Source organism: Cydia splendana, chromosome 25 (assembly GCF_910591565.1).
Source record: "Cydia splendana chromosome 25, ilCydSple1.2, whole genome shotgun sequence".
Lineage (NCBI taxonomy): Eukaryota > Metazoa > Arthropoda > Insecta > Lepidoptera > Tortricidae > Cydia > Cydia splendana.
The window spans coordinates 8,496,591-8,518,822 of NC_085984.1; the positions used below are offsets into that span (position 1 = coordinate 8,496,591).

Sequence of the window (22,232 nt, forward strand, 5' to 3'; positions counted from 1 at the left end):
TTTCTATGGGAGTGTAATTTTTTTTCGCGAATTCGGGGTTGCTTCATAGTAAAAGTTGCTCAGTATAATCCCTAAACCTCCCTGGCTACGGGAATGCACTTATTTTTAGGCCACCCTGTATAATATTATAAATAAACGAGTACTTAATGTACTTATATATGAGTATAAAATGTCTAACATATTTGTTTCTGTTGTTGCAGCCCAAATCGAGATCATACCCTGCAAGGTCTGCGGGGACAAGTCATCAGGAGTGCACTATGGGGTCATCACCTGCGAGGGCTGCAAGGGGTTCTTCAGGCGGTCCCAGAGCACAGGTCGGCTTCATTTATACGTGCCTTTACCCTAAAAACTCATTTAGATCACAAACGTCAGTCATTCACTTCTAAACATCATTTTTGTCATCAAGTCATAACGTGGCATTTATACGTGCTTTTACCCTATAAACTCATTTGGATCACAAGCATTCAGTCATTCACTTCTAAACATCAGTCATTCACTCCTAAACATCAGTCATTCACTTATAAAGATCATTTTTGTCATCAAGTCATAACGAGGTATTTATACGTGCTTTTACCCTAAAACGTCACTTACTTCACTCCTAAACATCAGTCATCATTCCCACCAATACGTCATTATTGTTGTCATCAAATCATCAGGGGTCATCTATACGTGCTTTTACCCTAAAACGTCACTTACTTCACTCCTAAACATCAGTCATCATTCCCACCAATACGTCATTATTCTTGTCATCAAATCATCAGGGGTCATATATACGTGCTTTTACCCTAAAACGTCATCACTCTTAAACATCAATCGTCAAGTCTTCTTCTTCCTCGCGTAATCCCGGCAGTTTTGCCACGGCTCATGGCAGCCTGGGGTCCGCTTGACAGCTAATCCTAAGAATTGACGTAGACACTAGCTTTTACGAAAGCGACTGCCATCTGACCTTCCAACCCAGAGGGGATTCTAGGCCTTATTGGGATTAGTCCGGTTTTCTCACGATGTTTTCCTTCACCGAAAAGCAACTGGTACATATCAAATGATATTTCGTACATAAGTTCCGAAAAACTCATTGGTACGAGCCGGGGTTTGAACCCGCGACCTCCGGAGCCGGACCTTACATCAATCATCAAGTCATCAGGGTTAATTTACGCGGGCTTTCATTTTTTCACCCTATATAACCCATGATTTGTAGGGTTACCATATTTTATTGGGTCATCACCTCCATTTTTTTTTAAAATATTATATTATTATATTTTAAACTTTCGCGTTTTGAACACATATTAACTCACATTTATAGACGGGTCTAACGCGAATTTTATTCAATTACCTTGATTTGCCGACGTTTCGACACAGGTTTCACTTTCGCGTTAGACCCGTCTATAAATGTGAGTTAATAGATATTATATTGTAGGGTTATTAAGGTTACCCCAAAATTTTTAAATAGATATTTATTAAGAAACTAACACAGTATTGTTTTTCAGTGGTGAACTACCAAAGCCCCCGCAACAGGCGTGCACTAGACAAGCTTAGAATAGGGTTTCTAGGGCTGCAACCAAATTTTTGGGTCATCACTTTTTTCACCCCATTTTTTTATGTATTTTCAAATAGCATAGGGCAGTATTGTTTTTCAGTGGTGTACTACCACTAAAACCATTGCTCGCACAAGGCCTACGTTAGGCACTAGGGTTGCCACCACATTTTTAGGTCATCACTTTTTTTACCCAATTTTATTGACCATATTTTTCGCAGATATTTAATAAGAAACTGACACAGTATTGTTTTTTAACAAGGCTAGGATAGAGTAGGGGTTTATAGGGTTGCCACCAAATTTTTTTTGTCTTCTTTTTTTTTTCGCTCAATATTTTTCATGTTTTCTCGCAGATATTTATTAAGAAACTAACACAGTATTGTTTTTCAGTGTTGAACTACCAATGTCGCCGCGTAACAAGACTTGCGTAGCATAGGGAATAGGGAAGGACATTGTACCTACCTACCTACCCGGGTAGGATACGGTTTTTAGGGTTACCAAAACATTAGGGTTATTGATATGATTTGTAGGGTTACCATAATTTTTAGGGTCATCACCTCCATTTTTTAAAAAGATTACTAGGGTTGCCCCAAATTTTTGAAATAGATATTTATTAAGAAACTAACACAGTATTGTTTTTCAGTGGTGAACTACCAATGCCCGCGCAACAAGGCGTGCGTGGTGGACCGCGTCAACCGCAACCGGTGCCAGTACTGCCGGCTGCAGAAGTGCCTCAAACTGGGGATGAGCCGTGATGGTATGTACTCGTAGTTTTTAATGACGTGAGCTTATTACACTTAGGTCCACTTGCACTATCTCACTAACCCGGGGTTAACCGGTTAAACCTAAAGTTACCATGGTTACCAGTACAATATGACCCCGGGTTAACGGTTTAACCGGTTAACTCCGGGTTATTGGGATAGTGCAAGTGGCGCTTAGGCACTTTTACTATTGGGTCGTGTTTAAGCTCCAACTTCCCGCGTAGCCCCCAAAGCAAAACCAACCAGCAAATCCAGCAATCTTTTCTTTCTAGCAAAAGTACAACTGCATTACTTTTCCCTTGGAAAAACAAACTACTGCACAAAAACTACAGCACCAACAACAACATTAACAACAATACAACAAACGCACCGCGGGAAAATGATTTTATGAAAATTTCGTAGCAGGAAAAGGAAATAAGCAAAATGGAAATGTTAGAAATATAAAGCTTCATTTAGATAGATATATATTACATAGATAAAAACTTTACTGAAAAACATATCATTAGAAACAATAATAGAGATCTTATAATGAAAATAAAACTTGGATGTAATACAGGTACTTGGTTGGTAATAAAATTAAATAAATAAAAAGATATTTTTTAAATTAATTAAATAATAAAAATATTGTCACAACCATGCCCCGGGGTATTGGGTGCGGAAATGATTTTGCCTATTTGTAACCTTGTTCTTTGTAAAATAGTTCCGAAACTATAAGTAAATACTACTTCCTCGCGTTGTCCCGGCATTTTGCCACGGCTCATGGGAGCCTGGGGTCCGCTTGGCAACTAATCCCAGGAATTAGCGTAGGCACTAGTTTTACTAGTGTTTTGGTGTTACGGTAAACGGTTTTTATCAAAATTACGGTCCCATGGGGGTTGGCGAGGGCTACAGTTCTCAGACCCCCGAATAATTTAATAAACTAAACGTAAGAAAAAAACGGCGATAAAAAATAAAACACAACCGTCCAACCACGTGTGGTATGAGGAAGCGGGCTGGGGTCAACGACCGCTTATCGCCCGTGATAACGCAATGTTGTGTTTATACGGTTGCGAATTATACGCGCGTGCCATAGGAGGGAGCGGGAGCGGATTAAGATTTCATCAGCTTTGTAACCAGCTTAAATTTTTCGTAGGAGTTTTTTCAATTATCTCTGTATCTTTAGGTACTTAAATAAAAGTATACAAATAATTTGTACATTTTCGGGTAGTTATAACATTTATTGGTTAACCAACCAAAATACTAAAGCGCCTGGATGTGTCACTGAACGACCTGACTTTAACCTACATTATTTGATCATGTAATGTTTTCATCTACCATCAACTGGCTTAAGGAGCCATTTGAGAGTAGATTTTGTTTACTCTTTTTTAAATACATACCTAAAGATACACACTATAGTTATGATCTTCGTTTTTGTTTTATGCTCCAGTAGATACTATAGAATGTCAGTTCGATTGGACTGTTTACTACCCAACTCTCCTTTAACCATACCACGATTTTGACACTGACAGATTCGCTAACGTGTGTGTGTACCGGCATGTCAGTGCGAGCGAGATGTATAGATAAAGTAAGTTAGCGAATATGTCAGTTTCACACTGATAAGGCAGTCGTAGTAGGCTACTGTTCGTTTAGATAAGATATAATATAAAATCGGGACAATCGATATTAAAGTTTTATATCTGGGATTTCAAAACAAGGCGTATTGCATTCGAAAGTCCTAATCTAGAACTTTTTTTAAAAAGCTTGTGACTTGGACCTCTCGCTCGCACCAACCGCCTCCGAGTCTCCCGTCTCGCTTATTAACCTGGGCTTATCTTTACTAAAATCAATTACTGGGATTTGCATGGTCGCATACACCATACAATTTACATGCTTACATGGTCGCATACACCGTACAGTTTATTCGCGATTTGCGCCTACAGGGCTTTATATAAACCATAGTTTCTGCCTGCGACTTCGTCCCCGTTAATATATTTGTGGTAGGTAGGTGTGGTATGTATTTTCACGGGAATTTATCTCCATAGCAGATTTCATCAAAATCAGTGCAGCGGTTTAAGCATGAAGAAGTGACGGAAAAAATGTGTAACCTTAGTAGGGAATTTTTATCGGAACCTTTTTTAGGGTAATGCAAATTTAGGGTTACCAATTTTTTTAGGGTAACCTACTTTTTTTAGGGTAATCTAACACTTGTTTAGGGTAACCTACTTTTTAGGTTACTTACTTTTTAGGGTTTGATACGTACCTTTATAAATCCTGTAAGAAATAATCGGTTGAAATTTACAGTGTAAATAATATTTCTATTACTACTAATAACGATAAATAAAGAAATTAAAAATTAAGGGGGTATAAAAAACGTATTTTACTATTTTTTTGTCTATAACGGTTAAACATACAACCCCCCCTTTTTCCCCAGTCGGGTAAAAACTGTAATGTTAATCGATGTCCGATATTTATCGAGCTAGTTAGCCGACTTAAAAACACGATTAATTTCGGCCGACACGCGTACTATAAAAACGAATTGTTTGGCATATATGCGTGCTAATGAGCGTACTGACACACATACATACACGTAATCGCATTCTTGGGCATTAGAGCGAGACGTTACAGGATCTGACATAATTTGTGAGACAAAAAACGCGACGCGATTTTTATACGTCGGTGGCAAAACAAGTACACTACTCGCTTGATGGTAAGCGATCATCGTAGCCTATGGATGCTTGCAACTGAAAGGTTACGTGGGTCATTCTCAAAAATTATGTCTGCGGTCTAATACGAAATGTATGAAAATAGTCGTGGCGATTACACGCAACTGCAGACATTCTCAGAGAATGACCCACGTGCGCGTTGCTGACACTTTCCAAACTTTCCGGGGGGAATTTTACACAATTTATTTTTAAATATTAGGTTGAGAAATTTTTACTCAAATCGACCTAGTTCCACGGTAAGTTAAAAAAGCTTTTGTTGTGGGTCTTATAGTATAGGTTAGCCATTCTCAAAGTGTGCCCCGCGGAGCTCTAGGGCTCCGCAAAGCCTTTGTAGCAGCTCCGCGAGACAAAGAGAAAAAACAGCAAAATCCAGCTCTTCACACAGTTATTAAACTGTGTGTACAAGAGCTGGATTTCGAAGAACGATAATTTTTAATTTGGGGCTCCGTCAATAGGGGATATTACTGCAATGTTCTGCCGCCAGAGTGCAGCACTACCGACTCAGTAAATTCATAGACTAACCTATACATACTGTGCCTTAAACTGTTTTTTGACAAGTTTTCACAGACAATAAAATATGACATTGATGCATCAAGGCGGTTTGTTAACAAGGGCCTACCGGTAAACGCGAAAATCGAAATTTAGCTATCTGCCTCTTTATCGCTCGAATATGCAAGAGTGATAGAGAGATTAGATAACGAAATTTCGATTTTCTTGTTTCGCGGTAGGCCATGTGTCAATGTGGTTTGTTTACTGTATGTGAACCCTATTACTAAGACTCCGCTGTCCGTCTGTCCGTCTGTCCATCTGTCCATCTGTCCATCTGTCTGTCTCCAGGCTGTATCTCATGAACCGTGATAGCTAGACAGTTGAAATTTTCACAGATGATGTATTTCTGTTGCCGCTATAACAACAAATACTAAAAACAAAATATAATCAATATTTAAGTGGGGCTCCCATACAACAAACGTGATTTTTTTACCGTTTTTTGCGTAATGGCACGGACTTTTTTAAACTAAATATTAGACTAAGTACTCGTAAAATAAAGCTCCGTACATTCAGAGCACATAGCACGACGCCACCGTGCCGTGAGGAGTTGCGTAATTGACAGTAGTGTTGCGACATGCTCGATAAACTATACGATAAACAGGTAACGCGAATAGCTAGGGATATACTTACAGGTGTATCCGTTGGATCTGTCTGGCACACTGCCTGACTGCCACAGGGACAGATTGTCGACAGGTAACTCTCCAGCAGACACTTACTGTCTTATTGTCGTCGGATACATCTGTACGTATAGCTTATGCAGTATCTGGGACGTAGCTACCCCTACTACTAGCTATGGAACGTACTCTACACTACGACATTTGAAAAATGTATGTTTCTTCTAACCTTCAACTGTTTAGGCTGGGCGTTGCCTGTCAGCATCTATATAAAGGGCATTTTTTTTATATTTCTAGACGTTTGTTTTACATACTCTTGTCGCTCGTATCAATTGATGCTCAATATATGTACATACATGTGTGACGTTAGCTTGTGAATGTTATGTTATGATTAAGCTCTTTACTACAATTCTGCTTTTTTCGCAATTTTTGTACTAAAATGGCAGATCAGTAAATTGGGGCAATCGAACTGTCATTGTAGTTCTCTTGGTTACAAAACCACCCAGTTTCAATGTAAAAATTCGCTCATAGAAAAGCATTATAAAATAATTTACCTAACAAAGCAAAAAATATCAGTATTCATTTATTTTTTAAATTGTATATAGTGACTTGATTCTTTAGGAGGGATTTTTAAAACAAACTTTAACACATCGACCTTTTTATCGATCTCTGTCCCATCACTAAGCATTGTGCAAAGGCCCGAAGCGTAACATAATTTATCGATGTAGGTGTAACCATCAACTCTTTATGTAACTACGCGACGTTTGCGCTGGCAACTATTTATTAGGCTAGAGACAAGTAAATAAGGACTGTCAATCTTTGTATATTGAATGGAAGGCATTTTAGACATGGAAATTAAAATACAGCGTCCAACTATCTGCACATACAAACTTTACAGTGACATAGTGTGGTCGTGTCACAATAAATGTCAAATTATTAGGAAAATACTAGATTCTTTTTACATTGAGAACGAAAAGACACGTTTTAGGTAAGCATATATGCCCCATCCTGCATCGGCGCTTAAACCATCAGGTGAGATTTAATCTTCGAATAAAAAAATCGAACAAGTGCGAGTCGGACTCGCCCACCGAGGGTTCCGTACTTTTTAGTATTTGTTGTAATAGCGGCAACAGAAATATATCATCTGTGAAAATTTCAACTGTCTAGCTATCACGGTTCATGTGATACAGCCTGGTGACAGACAGACAGACGGGCAGACAGACAGACGGACAGTGGAGTCTTAGTAATAGGGTCCCGTTTTTACCCTTTGGGTACGGAACCCTAAAAAATTGCCCGCAACTTCGTCTGCGTGGGTTCTGTCTGTCCGTTACCTCTTCACACTTAAACCGCTGAACCGATTTAGATGAAAATTGGTATGGAGATAGTTTGAGGCCCGGGGACGGACATAGGGTAGTATTTATCAATCGTCATCATCATTATTCCACGCAGACAAAGTCGCGGGCAGAAGGTAGTTTTATCTTAGGTAAATAGCGAAAAACACATGTATTAACTTTAAAAATGTATTTGTACTTTGCAAATAGCCCCGACGCCCCCAATACACTTCCTACAAAACATGTTTTTGTATGAACAAACCATTGTTTCATACAAATTTTCGTCACTAACCCTTTGTTTTATCCAGGCCGGTTAACGTTCCAAAATCCGACCAAAAACAATAGATCTCTGTGTACTTTTTAAAAGTTTGGAAAAAGAGCTCATAATATAATGGTAGTGCAATGGACTTGAAAACAAAGAATAAGGAAATTAAATAATAAAATGTGTTTAAAAACTATTGAAAAGATCTTTTGTTTAAAGTTTAATGTTTTACGTTACGTTTCTAATTTTACAAGGGTCATGTTTTAAGTAAATAATGGATATTTAAATGAAAGAACACTTATTTACAGAGTTCGGACAATTTATCGCAAAAATAAATATGGTATGGAACATGATACAATTTTTTTTACAATTGTGAACTGCAGTTTTTGATTTTTGATGGTTTTACGATGATTTGTCCGATCACTGCTTATTTATACCTACTTGCATTATGATTTTTTAAATGAAATGTTTTTTTTAAATGCGGACATTTGAAAAATGTAGGCGCAAATTTTAATTTCGCGCCCTTTGTTTGTACGTTTGTACTGACATAATTAGGCGCTTATTGCCTGATAATGACAAGTGATAATACTGATAATAGACTATAATATGTATTTGATTTAATCGTTTTACGGCCACCGAATTACCAAGTCTGCTAATTATACTGTTTTATGTTTTCCTAATTATAATCAACATATATTCATAATTAGCAAATCACACACAAGAAAAAAGCAACCGAATTAAATTGCAATTCGAATTAAATTGAAAGCCTGGGCAAGAAGACACAAAATGGTTCAAAATAGGTAGTCTGTGCGAAACTGCGAACAGACTCTACTAGCTGAGTAATCATTAACCATAAATAAAATAATCAAACAAATTAAAAAACATAATCTAAAATTCAGAACATCTAAATCAAACAAATTAAGAAACATAATCAGAACATCTAAATTCCTCTGCATCCGAACACCAATAAAAAAAAAACAAAAAGCCACACAGTAAAAAAGGTACCGTACTGCGTGTCGTCACAGCTACGTACTATACGCGTCATACGTATATATACGTCAAGAGTTCATTGGTCCACTCGGCAGTGTGCCAACGTCCTCACCCACACTAGCACGCGTTCCACGCACACACGCGTAGGTATTGAGTAACATGTCATATTTAATTACGCTGTGGGAAGCTTCCTTGGTTTTTATTGGGTTAGGTAGATGGCGCTGAAATCAAATAGCGAAAAAGGTTTTCTTGTGAGAAAAATGTGGCTTGTAGTGACATCTAGTGTGGAGTAGTATTTTCCGTGAAGCTATACGACGATTAATTTATTATCGTACTATTATTAACACTATAGTCTATGAATGAACAGAAAATAGATCAAAGTAAAAAAACAGCGTTATTGGGGATTTTTTTTATAACTCTATAGGTTCACACAGAGGTAGGTAACATTTTTAAGAAAATTCTAGAGAACCTATAGCGTTATAAAAAAAATCCCCAAAAACGCTGTTGTTTTACTTTGATCTATTTTCTGTTCATTCATAGACTTCATTTTACTCGCATTTCTGTGTATATCGTGTTTACCTTTACTTACCTAAGCGCCACTTGCACCATCCTACTAAACCGGGGTTAACCGGTTAAACCGTTAACCCAGTGTCAAATCGTACTGGTAACCATGGTAACTCCAGGTTTAACCGGTTAACCCCGGGTTAGTGGTATGATGCAAGTGGCCCTTAGTCAGTTAGCCGGGTAAAACGTATACTTAAACTCTGTCTATCTTTGAAGATAAAGTTTATAAAGACGCATAGAGTTATACTAACCTAAGTTGGCAGCGGTTTTGATAGCCCAGACTGCAAATGTTATTATAAACGTCAAACTTCTATGAAATTATCACCTTTAAATAACACTTGCACAGTCTGTTATATTAAAATCGGTGCCTTAGCTTGGTCTAACTCTAGACTTGTACAGTGTACACCTATTATTACAAGACCTTCAATTTACCAGCATTAAATAAGTAACTAACCAAACTATTTCTTGTTACAGCGGTCAAATTCGGTCGTATGTCAAAGAAACAGCGTGAGAAGGTGGAAGACGAGGTCAGATACCACCGAGCCCAGATGCGGGCCCAGACAGACGCCGCACCGGACTCGGTGTATGACGCACAGCAACAGACCCCGAGCTCAAGCGATCAATTCCATGGACACTACAATGGGTAAGTTGAGCATAGTGGCGCCATCTGTTATCGAATAGTAATACTATATATCTAATAGATGAACTAAACCGGCAGCATTTTGGTATGGAGCCACGTAATTGGAAGCAACTTTGATTTATACCATAATATAACGGCAATTTACTCTTTCCAAATTCATAAGCCGCTCTAAATTCAAGAATGACCCCTTGACAAAAGTATTAGACAGTTTGGAGAGGTACCTATGTCCATAGAGCAACATAGTAATTATCTGTATGCTACCCTATGTCTTAGAGTAAATGAAATAAGTGGGTCTCTATTGTTTCCCAAAAGTTTTAAGTCATAATGTATTGTTTGTCCGCATTTTCGTTAGTCATAATTTGTTTGGTTCAGAAACGCGTAACTTTTCAGGATTGCCATAAAACAAACCTAACCTATCTATATCATAACCTTACGAAAATCATGAAAAGTTAACGCTTTCAGTTTTAGGACTAATTCACTAATGATAATATGACAAACAATACTTTATGACTTAAAACTTTATGTGAAACAAAGGGGCCCCGAAATAAGTAAATGATAATTTATATGCCTTGTCATTATACCCTTTTTACGGTAATACAAACAGTAGGCAATTTTGGTAGCTTAGTATCCTCACAATAGTATTGTCAGGACGTCTCTTAAAAGCATAGAGAAATATTTATCTATGCTTAAAAGGGAAACCTAAAACCTCTGCTTCAAAAATTAACTGGCATGAAAGAATAAACCTTCATAGTATTGAATTTTGAAAAAATGAGTTGTCGCTTAAACACCTAAGGTTATAAAGGCAAATTCGTATAAAGTCTTCAAAGATAATCTTAGCTTTATATTCAAGACTCATACATAAGACAATGTTACGTACAACTGTACTTAATTGATTTCTAAGAATAATAAAACGGTACATAATACCTATGTATTTTAGGTCTAAAAGCTTAAGTCTATGTGGGGTCTATAAAACATGTTGAGACATTAAAAAATGATGCTATCATTGTCAACTCATTACTGAACGATTTAATATATACCGGTACAAGAAATCGTCAATCATCATTAAACGTTCAACCGTTGCTTTTCCGTATTTCATTACTTCATATGTCACCTTTAATAACCGTCTTATATCTCAAACAACTTATTTTCTAAAATAAATGTTATATCTAAAGGGAGAAGGTCCAATTTCAAACGTATCCAGGTATATAAGTAAGCCCTATAGAATGATTGTTCAGATATCCGTGTCAACGGCGAGACAGAGCCATTACGGTACCGCAAAGTCACAGAGAGTGACATTTTTAACGGTAAACGCGTGCGCCATCTATCACCGGGTAGCGGTACTAAGCGGTTCTTGTTAGAGATAACAGGTGGCGGTGCATTCAATGATAATGGGGCGTAATTTCATTATGGAGGGAATGCGGTTCTTTATTTTCTTGTAGTGTCTATACAAACTCAATCCCGGGGCCGGGAGTTCGCGGTTCTCGCCATACAGTAAACTCAGTACTAGAAGCATTCCCCTTGTTGTTTAAATTTTTAGTTACACCCTGGTAAACTTAAGTTTAATCAACCTTCTAACATTAGGTACCCGTAACATATATAAGTATGTATGTCGCATAATTTGTAAACTAAGCAAGTATTTTTAGGATCAATGCTTTAATATGTCTTCCACGACATTTCTATTTACTTCATCTTTACCAAGACCATCATCATCAAATTTCCTCAATAAAGATTTTAACTAAGTCAGCAATTCTAAAACGGAATGCCTAAGTAAAATATTACATGACAACGGTGTTGATATATACAGGCCAATCAAATTAGATCCAAAAAAAAAGCGTTTTGAGGGATTAATTCCCAGCAAGCCGGAAATCATTTTAATATCTTCATTTGGTCCTAAATGTGTATAATCCGAGTTTGCTCCACCCCAGGATGTGTGGATAAATTTTAGGAGCCTTGGGAGATACATTTTACCTTCGATTGACATAACCACTCGATGTAGAGGCAGCACACCATCAATTACAATGTCACTACCAGCAAGGTTGTGGTGGATTAGACACTGGTGAAAAAAAAATCGGAGTTTAACACGATTATACACAAAAAAAGAAATTCAAAGTGCCGGCAGTTTTGTACAATCTTTGACTACAAAAAAACTCATATAAAGGTATCTTTCGAATCCTCAGATGTCAACAGGTATTTTTTACTTAAAAAGAGGCGCCAACACTTACAACTGTATAAGTAATTCTTAAACTGAATAAATATTTTTTCTCTCTATCATACAATGGAGCAAACTTGGATTACACTAATTTATAACCAAACGAAGGTATTAAGACGATTTCCAGCTTGCTGGGAATTAATTCGTGAAAAAAATCTAATTTGATAGTCCCTCAGTCATGACGATACGACAAAAAAGAAGAAAACTGTACGTGGTAAATATCGCGAGATTGACTTTTGTTATAATTAAGTACTCTAATAAACAATGTTAACTAGAGATCAATCAGCATTACTACTACAACGTTAAACTAGGGAAATTAAGGGATATTTAGTGAAAATAGTAAGCTGGTTATTTATTTAAACAATTAGTGCGTATAATGAATTGTATATTAAACTCTGAAATGCTTGTTGCTCATCAAAATACTCTAACTATGTATTTAAAACTGTAAAACCGAAAAACTAGAAAAAGCCGGTTTTATCAAGGTTAAAACCCGGTTTTTGCAAGTGGCTATAAACCCGGTTTTTCCGGTTTTTTCGATTTCGGTGAAACCGGGTTTGTGACGCCTAGTCGCCGCCTAGCACCCATAGTAAAAGCTTTGCTTAGTTTGGAGCTAGGACGATCTGTGTAGAAATTATAAAATTATCTTATAATTATATATTTTTTTTTTCTAATTTCCAGTTACACCGGCTACCCCTCCCCCATCTCCTCGTACGGCTACAACAGCACGCCCCAGCTGACATCCGGCATGATCCAGCAACCGGCGCCGGCGCAGACCTACGACGGAGTGCCAGCTGACACGTACGTCGACAGCACGACGTACGAACCCAAACAGGGGGGGTTCTTGGACACGGACTTCATTGGCCACGGTGAGTTGGATGTCAGTGGTTGCTTGTGTTATACTTGCCGCAATACCAACTGGCGACTGAGATCATATATAATGCTTTACGATCTCACCCTTGTTAAGACCAACCAAGAGTGAAAGAGATGGCATTATGACCTGACTCGCCACTTATTTTTGCGGCAAGTATAATTCACAAGAGCTGGCACGAATGGAATGAGTGAATGAAAATATCTATGTATCACGTTAACTAATAAAATGTTGGCTCTGACTGTATATCGATACAGGTGTCACTCATACAATGAAAGTTTTGTTCATTCCATTCGTGCTAGCTTTCGTCATTCGATTTGTAACTATTTTATTGGCTAAATAATCCGCCTGATGGTTATCGTAACAGCCTTAGAATTGTAATTGTAATATTTATTTATAATACATGAAATAAAATCGGACATGTATCTAACAGAAATTGACGATTAAGTATTTTCAACGGTGAAATACTAGGTAGATCGTACTTTCTGCTTCTATATAACATATAGTAGGGATGCGTGACTTATGCATGAGTAAATTACGTACAATTTAAGGATAACCATAAAATGCTGTTTTATAATGAGCCGCCTTTTAAACAATGCTTTTCAACCGGCTATCCGGCATTAATAATTTTTTTTAAGTGATTCAATGAGTAGAAAATACTGTACTCAGTGAATACTAACGCAAAATATAGTCACAGTAGGTAAATACTAACATTCCACATTGTACATATAGACGAAAAAGGAACCACGGTCGTCCGGCCCTCAGGATCGACATCCACATCCACGGCAACCACATCCACGACATCCATGCGACAGACGACCGTGAATGAGATCCCGCGGAGACTGCAGGACTTCGACAGATACGAGCCGGACAGGATCCAATCCCCCGCCTCTATATCCAGTGGAGTTATTAATATAAAACAGGAGATAAAACCAGAGACGTCACTAGGAGTTGATAATCTGGTTGCCAGCTATGTTGATTCAACGACATTCCTGCACAGTCCTTCGAATTTACAACACAGTCCAATGGATATACAGAATTCTGTGCTAGTTAGCGGACAAAGCTCTGTTTCGCTAACTAGTGAGGAGCTAAGCCCGGATGATCTGACATCCAGCAGTGGACATGGAAGGTTGATGGATCCGTTGAACTTGAATATGAGTGGGATGGGAATGGTGAATCCGAATGCAGTGACGAACAGGCGACATCAGGGCTCAAGCCATTCGAGCGACGATCTTCCTTGTGAGTGGATACCATTGGTTGCCAAGCTATTTTTAATTTTTTTCGGTTGCGTTTAGTGTAGTGTTTAGTAGTGCATTTAATATTTTTGTTAGACACGTTTATGTTCGATATTATTTTATATTATTTATGTTATTACCTAGTTGTTATGTTTCAAATATAATTAAATGCATCTTTGTTGTCAAAAAAGTAGTACATAATGAACCTATGTTAATGAAAATTTCAGACAGGTATTTAATGTTCCTAACTGATATGACTACATTGTAGTCCTAGTCCTTACATGTAATGCATAATTGTATTTTCTCGGAACCTTATATTTGTCATGCTACTTCAGTCAACCTCAGTACTTTTTGTGCCGAGACTGACTGAAATAGCAAGAAACTGTCGTACGTTTCCGTGAAAATACTATTGAATAGTAGACTGTGCCACAAGGGAGCAAAATGACATATTTATATGGTAATTTCTTTCATAATCCACCTTATTCCAAAACCTTTCGTGGGCTTCTAGCCCCCCCCCCCCCCCAACCCCTACAATACGCTGTAGCTAGTATAGATGTAGTGCATACTTATTTTCCATCGTATTTTCACGGAAACGTACGAACGTATTTTGTTATTTCAGTCAGTCTCGGTACAAAAAGTACTGAAGTATCATGACAAATACCAACGTTTCCACGAAAATACGATGGAAAGTAATTATGCACTACAACTCTACTCTATTATAATCAAATTCGTTTTCTTTTATTTATTTTACTATGATGCATATTTAAAATAATAAATAGACAAATAGTCAGAGACAAAACTTCCCAATTACCTATATACCTACAGTTTTCACGGTTAGTTTCACAAGACTTATATCGACCGGGATATGGACCGTGATTACCTTTTGTATTGTTTTCGAGCTCCCGATATTTCGACGCAGTTACATGCATCTTGTTCACGGGTAACTGATGATAGAGGGTGGGTGTCAAATATAGGGAGCTCGAAAACAATACAAAAGGTAATCACGGTTCATATCCCGGTCGATATAAGTCTAGTACTTAGGTCATACTGAAAATTCCTGGACTGGCCACTTAGAAAAAATAAATCTTCTCATATATCAGAATCCAGAAACTTTCAGTATGGCCCACGTATATCTACATGTGTGTGTGTAGACCAAGTTTGATTGGGGTCCCTTTTTCAGCGGAAGGCGACATCAGCAAGGTCCTGGTGAAGAGTCTAGCGGAGGCCCACGCCAACACCAACCCCAAGCTGGAGTTCATTCACGAGATGTTTCGGAAACCCCTCGATGTCTCTAAGTAAGTTTCTTAACTTTGCCGGATCTTTTCGACCGAGTCCGCTTTTGTGACTGAAAGTACTGAGACTGTTGGTGCTCCGTACATTTTCTACGGAGCACTTATGGGGTCACTTCGGTATTGCAAATCGGATAGAGTTCGACCAAGATAAGTCTGCAACGATTTTGATAGCACACGCAGTGCAAGTGTTATTTATGCGTCATAATTTCATAGAAGTTTCACGTTTAAAATAACACGTGCACTGCGTGTGCTATCAAAATCGTTGCAGTCTTATCTTGGTCTAACTGCATTTCTTTTTTCTTTGCAAAAGCGACTGTCATCTGACTAACTGATTATTTAGTCCTTATTCAATCTAGTTTCCTAGCGATCTTTTCCTTCAGCGATAATCATCTTATAGATAAACATAAAATTATATTTTGTAATTAAGTTTTAAGGAACTCAGTAGTTCGATCTAATAACGCTAGGTTCCTAACGGAGCTAACATCAATTTTTGCTTTTCGTGTTACTTAGTGCTATTTAAATCACGAATTGCCCCTGGATTATTTAATTACGACAATAAAATTAATCCTTATGTCACCTATCCTTAATCAACATAAATGATTCTGTTTTTTTTATCGCCTCATAAAACAAACTCAATGACAATCATGACGTTAACAATCAGCCCTGAAAACAATTGGTATTCAACAATTAATAATCGTTTTTTAATTAATTCCAGTATAACTTTATTAACAGTTGTATAATTATAATTAACATTTAATTAAAAGTCATAATGATTGTATTCGGTAGATTGTGGGGCTTTGGCCTGGTTTTTCAGCGCATCACTTCATCACCATCACCGCCCATCACCATTTGAGGACCAAGAGGACGTAGCTTCGTAATATTAAAACCATTGTATCATTATTTGTGGCTATCCAAGGCAAAAAAAATACAATTAAGAGCAATAAAATGGGTACCTATACTATACAAAGTAGGTAACCCATTTTCAGTTATCTGAATTGCACTGTACAAGCAGTCAAGCAAGCCAAAAAGGCTTTTTACATGTGCCTCATTAATTAGAAAAAACATTTTAATTCGCAAGAAAAATTTGTTAATTCAAAGGAGTGGTTTAATATATTTGTATGATTATTTGTTTTGAAAAGCCACGCACTTAATATTATTTATGTCATTATAAGTAGCCTTTCATAATTTTAGTAGATCATTTTATATAATATAATTTTCATTACATATTTAGACTTATAATTACTCACAATTATTATCAATAGACAGTTAGTTTATTTTATTTTATCAGTAGATATCACCACATAAATTCATCAAAATTCATCCAAAACCCCTCCCCACGTTTATTACCTCCCATTTAACCATTATTACCTCCCAATTACTTAATTACCATCTGCATATTCTTTCCAGGCAACTGTGCTACAGCTCGATGACGTACGAGGAGATGTGGCTAGACTGCGCGGATAAACTGACAGGGATGATTCAGAACATCATTGAGTTCGCGAAACTCATTCCCGGTTTCATGAAACTAACTCAGGACGATCAGATCCTGCTGCTCAAGTCTGGTGAGTATTTTTTTTAATTTATTGGCTTTCAGAACTATACAATGTACAGCGGTGCCCTAAAATAAGTATCCACTTTTCTATACAATTAGTATGGCGACGTATGGTGGAGTTTAGTAAGTGTAGTAAGTTGGGGCACCGACCATACATATGAGCCCTATAATGTTCAATATTTAAAAAATTCAATGATATTATAACTCCAGATACGTTATAGGCGTTCCAAAATTGAGACGCTTAAATTGTACAGTTGTTCTTTAGTCGCGCCTAGTCATGCTATAGCTGTGCTCATGTTAACACCGACAGAGTGCCAAAAAATTAAAATAAATAAAAAAATTGTTGTGAAGTGCGGCATACTTTTCTCCAATAATTTGCAATTATTTCTTTCTTCTCCAGGCTCGTTTGAACTAGCGATCGTCCGTCTCTCTCGACTGATCGACGTGAACAGAGACAACGTGCTTTACGGGGACGTCGTGTTGCCTATCAGAGATTGTGTACACGCGCGGTAAGTATATAATCATTACCTATATGTAATAAAATGAATAACACCCTTATCATACCGATGATGATGATAAGGGTGCCATTAACTCGTCTGTGACACTGTAGAAATAGCAACGGGTACCTGAACAACCAATTATGCAAATGGGTACACGTCGTATAATCGTGTACATCTTCGTGTAAACATCATATAATTGTGTGTGTATACCGTAGCAATAGCAACGCCTACACATGACAAATGGGTACACACAGTAAAACCGTTAGTGTAATTGTATACTATTTATACTTTTATACTCGGGAAAAAAACGGGATCCTATTACTAAGACTCCACTGTCCGTGCGTCTGTCTGTCTATCACCAGGCTATATCTCATGAACCGTGATAGCTAGACCGTTGAAATTTTCACAGATGCTGTATTTTTGTTGCCGCTATAACAATAAATACTTAAAAGAGAATCATCATCCTCCTCCTAGCGTTTGTCCCGTACTGTGACGGGGTCCGCTTGGGGCTCCCATACAACAAACGTGATTTTTTGCCGTTTTTTGCGTAATGGTACGGAACCCTTCGTGCGGGAGTCCGACTCGCACTTGGCCGGTTTTTAATTTAATTGTTATCTTGTTACAGCGACCCCCGTGACATGGCGCTGGTGGTGGGAATCTTCGACGCCGCCAAGACCATCGCCCGCCTGAAGCTTACTGAGACTGAACTAGCGCTCTACCAGAGCCTGGTGCTGCTGTGGCCAGGTAATATTCTAATCTTCCTTCTTTTTCGCAATGGTTTTATCATACAGAACTGGACAACCGGGTCAAACAGATCACTGTGTTATGTCTTTCCTGTAGACATACACAAGAGTTAAGGGCTATAAAGGTTAATTTTCTTATTTAACCCTTATCCACGTGAAAAGGTCCTCCTTTTATTTAGAGAACTATGATAAAATCATTACTTACATGCCCACAAGCTGTTAACTATTGCCCACAGGAGAGAAAAATGTACAGTTCGCGCGAACACACTAGTTTTATAATATAATATAATAAGGGTTAAATAAGAAAATTAACCTTTATAGCCCTTAACTCTTGTGTATGTCTACAGGAAAGACATAACACAGTGATCTGTTTCACCCAACCAGGAAACTGACTAAGACGAAAGTGGAGGACCCGCGCGAAATCGCCTTTTCATACAAACGTAGTCCTCGTCCTCTCTGGATATTAACAGTATTGAAATTTTTTTGACGCAATTTTTTGTATATCAACCACAGCTATGCCCATACGTTTGATTTTGTTTCGAATTTATAATTATTATAAGAGCATTTAAAAGTTTTTATGAAATCTGTTTATCGCTCCTAATTTTTACCATAATCAAAAAATCGAAAAGTCAAACGTAGAGGCATAGTTATGGTTAATATACATCCAATTATTTAAAAATATTTTCCATAATGTCAATATCCAGAGAGGAAAATGGTGTATGGAGAAACAGCCGTCCCCTTTCCTCTTAATGAATTACCCCCTTATTCATAAACGTTTACTAAAGTTGACAAACCGATAATAATCGTTTGTCCCTTTCCGACGTAATGGTATGATGGAAAGGGACAAACGATTATTATCGGCTTGTCAACTTTAGTAAACGTTTATGAATAAGGGGGTAAGAATTTAATCGTTACATGAAAAGTGGATTATGGCACAGAATAAATAATAGTACCGAAGACTCACTCTCTAACAAAACGCGTCTATCACGATCAGGACAGGTATGGCCGCTAGGTGGTACACCAAATCCGTTCCACACCAAAATTGGTGTGGAACGGATGTACTTTTAGCTACCTGTAGCAAAGCGACGAAATCGCGGAGCCACGCCTGATTATGGTCTGCTCTAAAAATAAATACCCGCAAATTATTAATCTCACTTTTCAAACTTTTCAGAGCGCCACGGTGTACGCGGCAACCCGGAGATCCAGTGCCTGTTCAACATGTCCATGGCGGCCATGCGGCACGAGATCGAGACCAATCACGCGCCTCTGAAGGGCGACGTCACAGTACTCGATACGCTTCTGGCGAAGATACCTACTTTCAGGTAATTTTGCAGATACTTTCCATTTTCAAACTTAGCGTACAGTCGCCATCAGATATATAGGAACAGTCAAGACGCTCACAAATATCTGAACACGCCTACATCATTAGGTACGATATCGAGACCAAACACACACCTCTGAAGGGCGACGTAATAGTACTCAATACACTTTTGGCTAAGATACCTACTTTAAGGTAATTTTACAAACTTAGTGTACATCCTTGACAACGATATTTAGGCCAACCAAAAATTGTGTTGGAAAAGATTTTGGCAATTCTCAATTACAGTTAGTCTTACTAAATTAACATAACACAGGTTTAAGACAAATGGCCTTCAACCGCCGTTATGAGAGGTTTGGGGAACGATTTTCGAGTATATAATTTGAACGCCAGGGCCCTAGACTTGCCCTGGGTGCCAGTTTTGTGAATAAGCTAACAAATTCATAACAGCTTATTCGGAGATAAAATTTTTGAGCTATGTATTTAGGACATTCAGGGAATTAACTATTGTATGAATTTAAATCCTATATTGATAGGTAAGATTACTGCCGTGTCACGCAAAATTACTGAGAAAAGCATATGAGTTAGTCATATGCTTTTCTCAGTAAATAATTAAAATTTTCCAAAAATTTTTTTAGATGATATATATTTAACGGATTTAAAGACGATTTTGCTTGTTATCCGTAACTCATGTAACTCAAGTTAACGGAGTTGGGCGTGACACGGCAGATTACCTTCTTAGATAGAAAGTGCACTGCAAAGAGCAGTAACTGGTTTAACAAGGGCCGAAGCCTAAAAAATCTCAGATCTGAGTTTAGCTTTACTATATAATATGTGTATTATTTGTTTACAGAGAACTGTCCCTGATGCACCTGGAAGCGCTGTGCCGCTTCAAGGCCGCGCACCCCCACCACGTGTTCCCCGCGCTCTACAAGGAGCTCTTCTCTCTAGACAGCGTGCTCGACTACCACGTCTAAACGGGTACACGCCGTATAACTGTGTACCTCTTCGTGTAATCGTGTGCACACCGTAGAAATAGCAACGGGTACACATTGTATAAACGGGTACACGATGTTTAATCGTGTACATCTTCGTGTCCTGTACGCGTCGTGTGCATGCAGTAGAAATAGCAGCGGGTACACATTAAAACGGATATACGTACAATCGTGTATAAGATTAAAACGTGTATGCATTGGTGAAAATGTCTGCACGTCGGAAGTGTACGCGGTACAAAACGGGTACGTGTCGTATAATTGTGTACACAGATGTGTCGTGTACGTAGATGTGGATCTCTGCCCATTGCCCTGAGACGACGTATTTTCTGTCAAAAGACTGTCAAATGACAGCTGTAGGCTCCGCTTGACTAAAGATACCTAAACGTTATTTGTTAACCTATTTATAATTGTATGTATGTACTTTGAGACTGTTATAATGATATTTACGTATAGGTACGTACGTACAATATTAATATTTAAATGTTTATTTAATTCTCAAATTTAATCTAGGGACATGTAGGTATCTTTAGTTTCGCGTAAAACCGGAACTTGTATTTTTTATTTGTTATGTTCATGTTATAACATAGCAAATTATAATGTAGATACGAACACTGGTTTAGTTGCCTGTATAAAAGTACATAATAATACATTCCATTATATGTTTTATTGTGTATTTTGTATAATGGCGTGTCGTAATATAATTATCATAAACTGTATCTAACTTGGATGAAGAAATAATAATTATTATTATAAAAATATAATAATAGTAATAGAGTTTTTATTAAGAAATAAATAAAGAAGTTATAACGGTGTAGAAAGATGTAGATCACACAACAGTTTTTTTTTAATGAAACCCTTATGAGTAGGACTTTTATATTAATTTTAACAGTTTTTTTAAAGAGAATTGTAACTTGTTATTTATTTCAAATGATTATGATTGATGTTTTGTCTTCGATGTAGACTGTCGGTTATTTTGTAAAATAGGAATACACGATACTGCCCCTTTTTATAAGTTTACGTTCGCTTAATGACTTTCTTGTACCTAATGTACCTTGATTTAAACTTTCACGATTATTAAACATTATCAAACTGCACAACGGGACTTAATCGCGTATTTAAGTTTTAAGATTTACCTCCGACGTTTCGAGGACGGCGTTGTCCCTGTGGTCTCGGAGAAGACTGGCTCAAGTTGACATCAACATCTTCTAGCCGCGCGAGTTTTTCGAACTACCCGCACTTGGTCTTGTTTATCAGTTTGAACGTTTTGCGCACTAGGGATGTCACTCTGTCGACACACAACACTAACGATATTCGATTTATCGACTGTCGATATTCGTTTCCGCTTACATTTACTAATGACTGGATTCCATGTGGATGAGATCTTAAAACCCTCGTCCCATTGCAATTTTAATCGGGACGAGGGTTTTAAGATCTCATCCACATGGAATCCAGTCATTAGTAAATGTAAGCGGAAACGAATATCGACAGTCGATAAATCGAATATCGTTAGTGTTGTGTGTCGACAGAGTGACATCCCTAGTGCGCAAAACGTTCAAACTGATAAACAAGACCAAGT

General features: G+C 37.7%; 1 protein-coding gene across 10 annotated transcripts in view; it reads left to right on the top strand.

Moving 5' to 3' along the window:
* Positions 1 to 21,704, top strand: part of LOC134802727 (probable nuclear hormone receptor HR3) — a 170,173-nt gene extending 148,469 nt beyond the window's left edge. For 6 of the 10 annotated variants that reach the window (XM_063775384.1, XM_063775379.1, XM_063775382.1 and 3 more), the window contains 11 exons: positions 201 to 314; positions 2,175 to 2,288; positions 9,779 to 9,947; positions 12,832 to 13,019; positions 13,754 to 14,260; positions 15,437 to 15,551; positions 16,956 to 17,110; positions 17,501 to 17,609; positions 18,226 to 18,344; positions 19,515 to 19,665; positions 20,515 to 21,704. In XM_063775384.1, the coding sequence (XP_063631454.1) occupies positions 201 to 314; positions 2,175 to 2,288; positions 9,779 to 9,947; positions 12,832 to 13,019; positions 13,754 to 14,260; positions 15,437 to 15,551; positions 16,956 to 17,110; positions 17,501 to 17,609; positions 18,226 to 18,344; positions 19,515 to 19,665; positions 20,515 to 20,638 (1,865 nt within the window). In that variant the 3' untranslated portion in view covers positions 20,639 to 21,704. The remainder of the gene's footprint in view (positions 1 to 200; positions 315 to 2,174; positions 2,289 to 9,778; positions 9,948 to 12,831; positions 13,020 to 13,753; positions 14,261 to 15,436; positions 15,552 to 16,955; positions 17,111 to 17,500; positions 17,610 to 18,225; positions 18,345 to 19,514; positions 19,666 to 20,514) is intronic. The other 4 variants (XM_063775385.1, XM_063775387.1, XM_063775388.1 and 1 more) reach the window with 1 other exon arrangement.
* Positions 21,705 to 22,232: the final 528 nt, after the last annotated feature.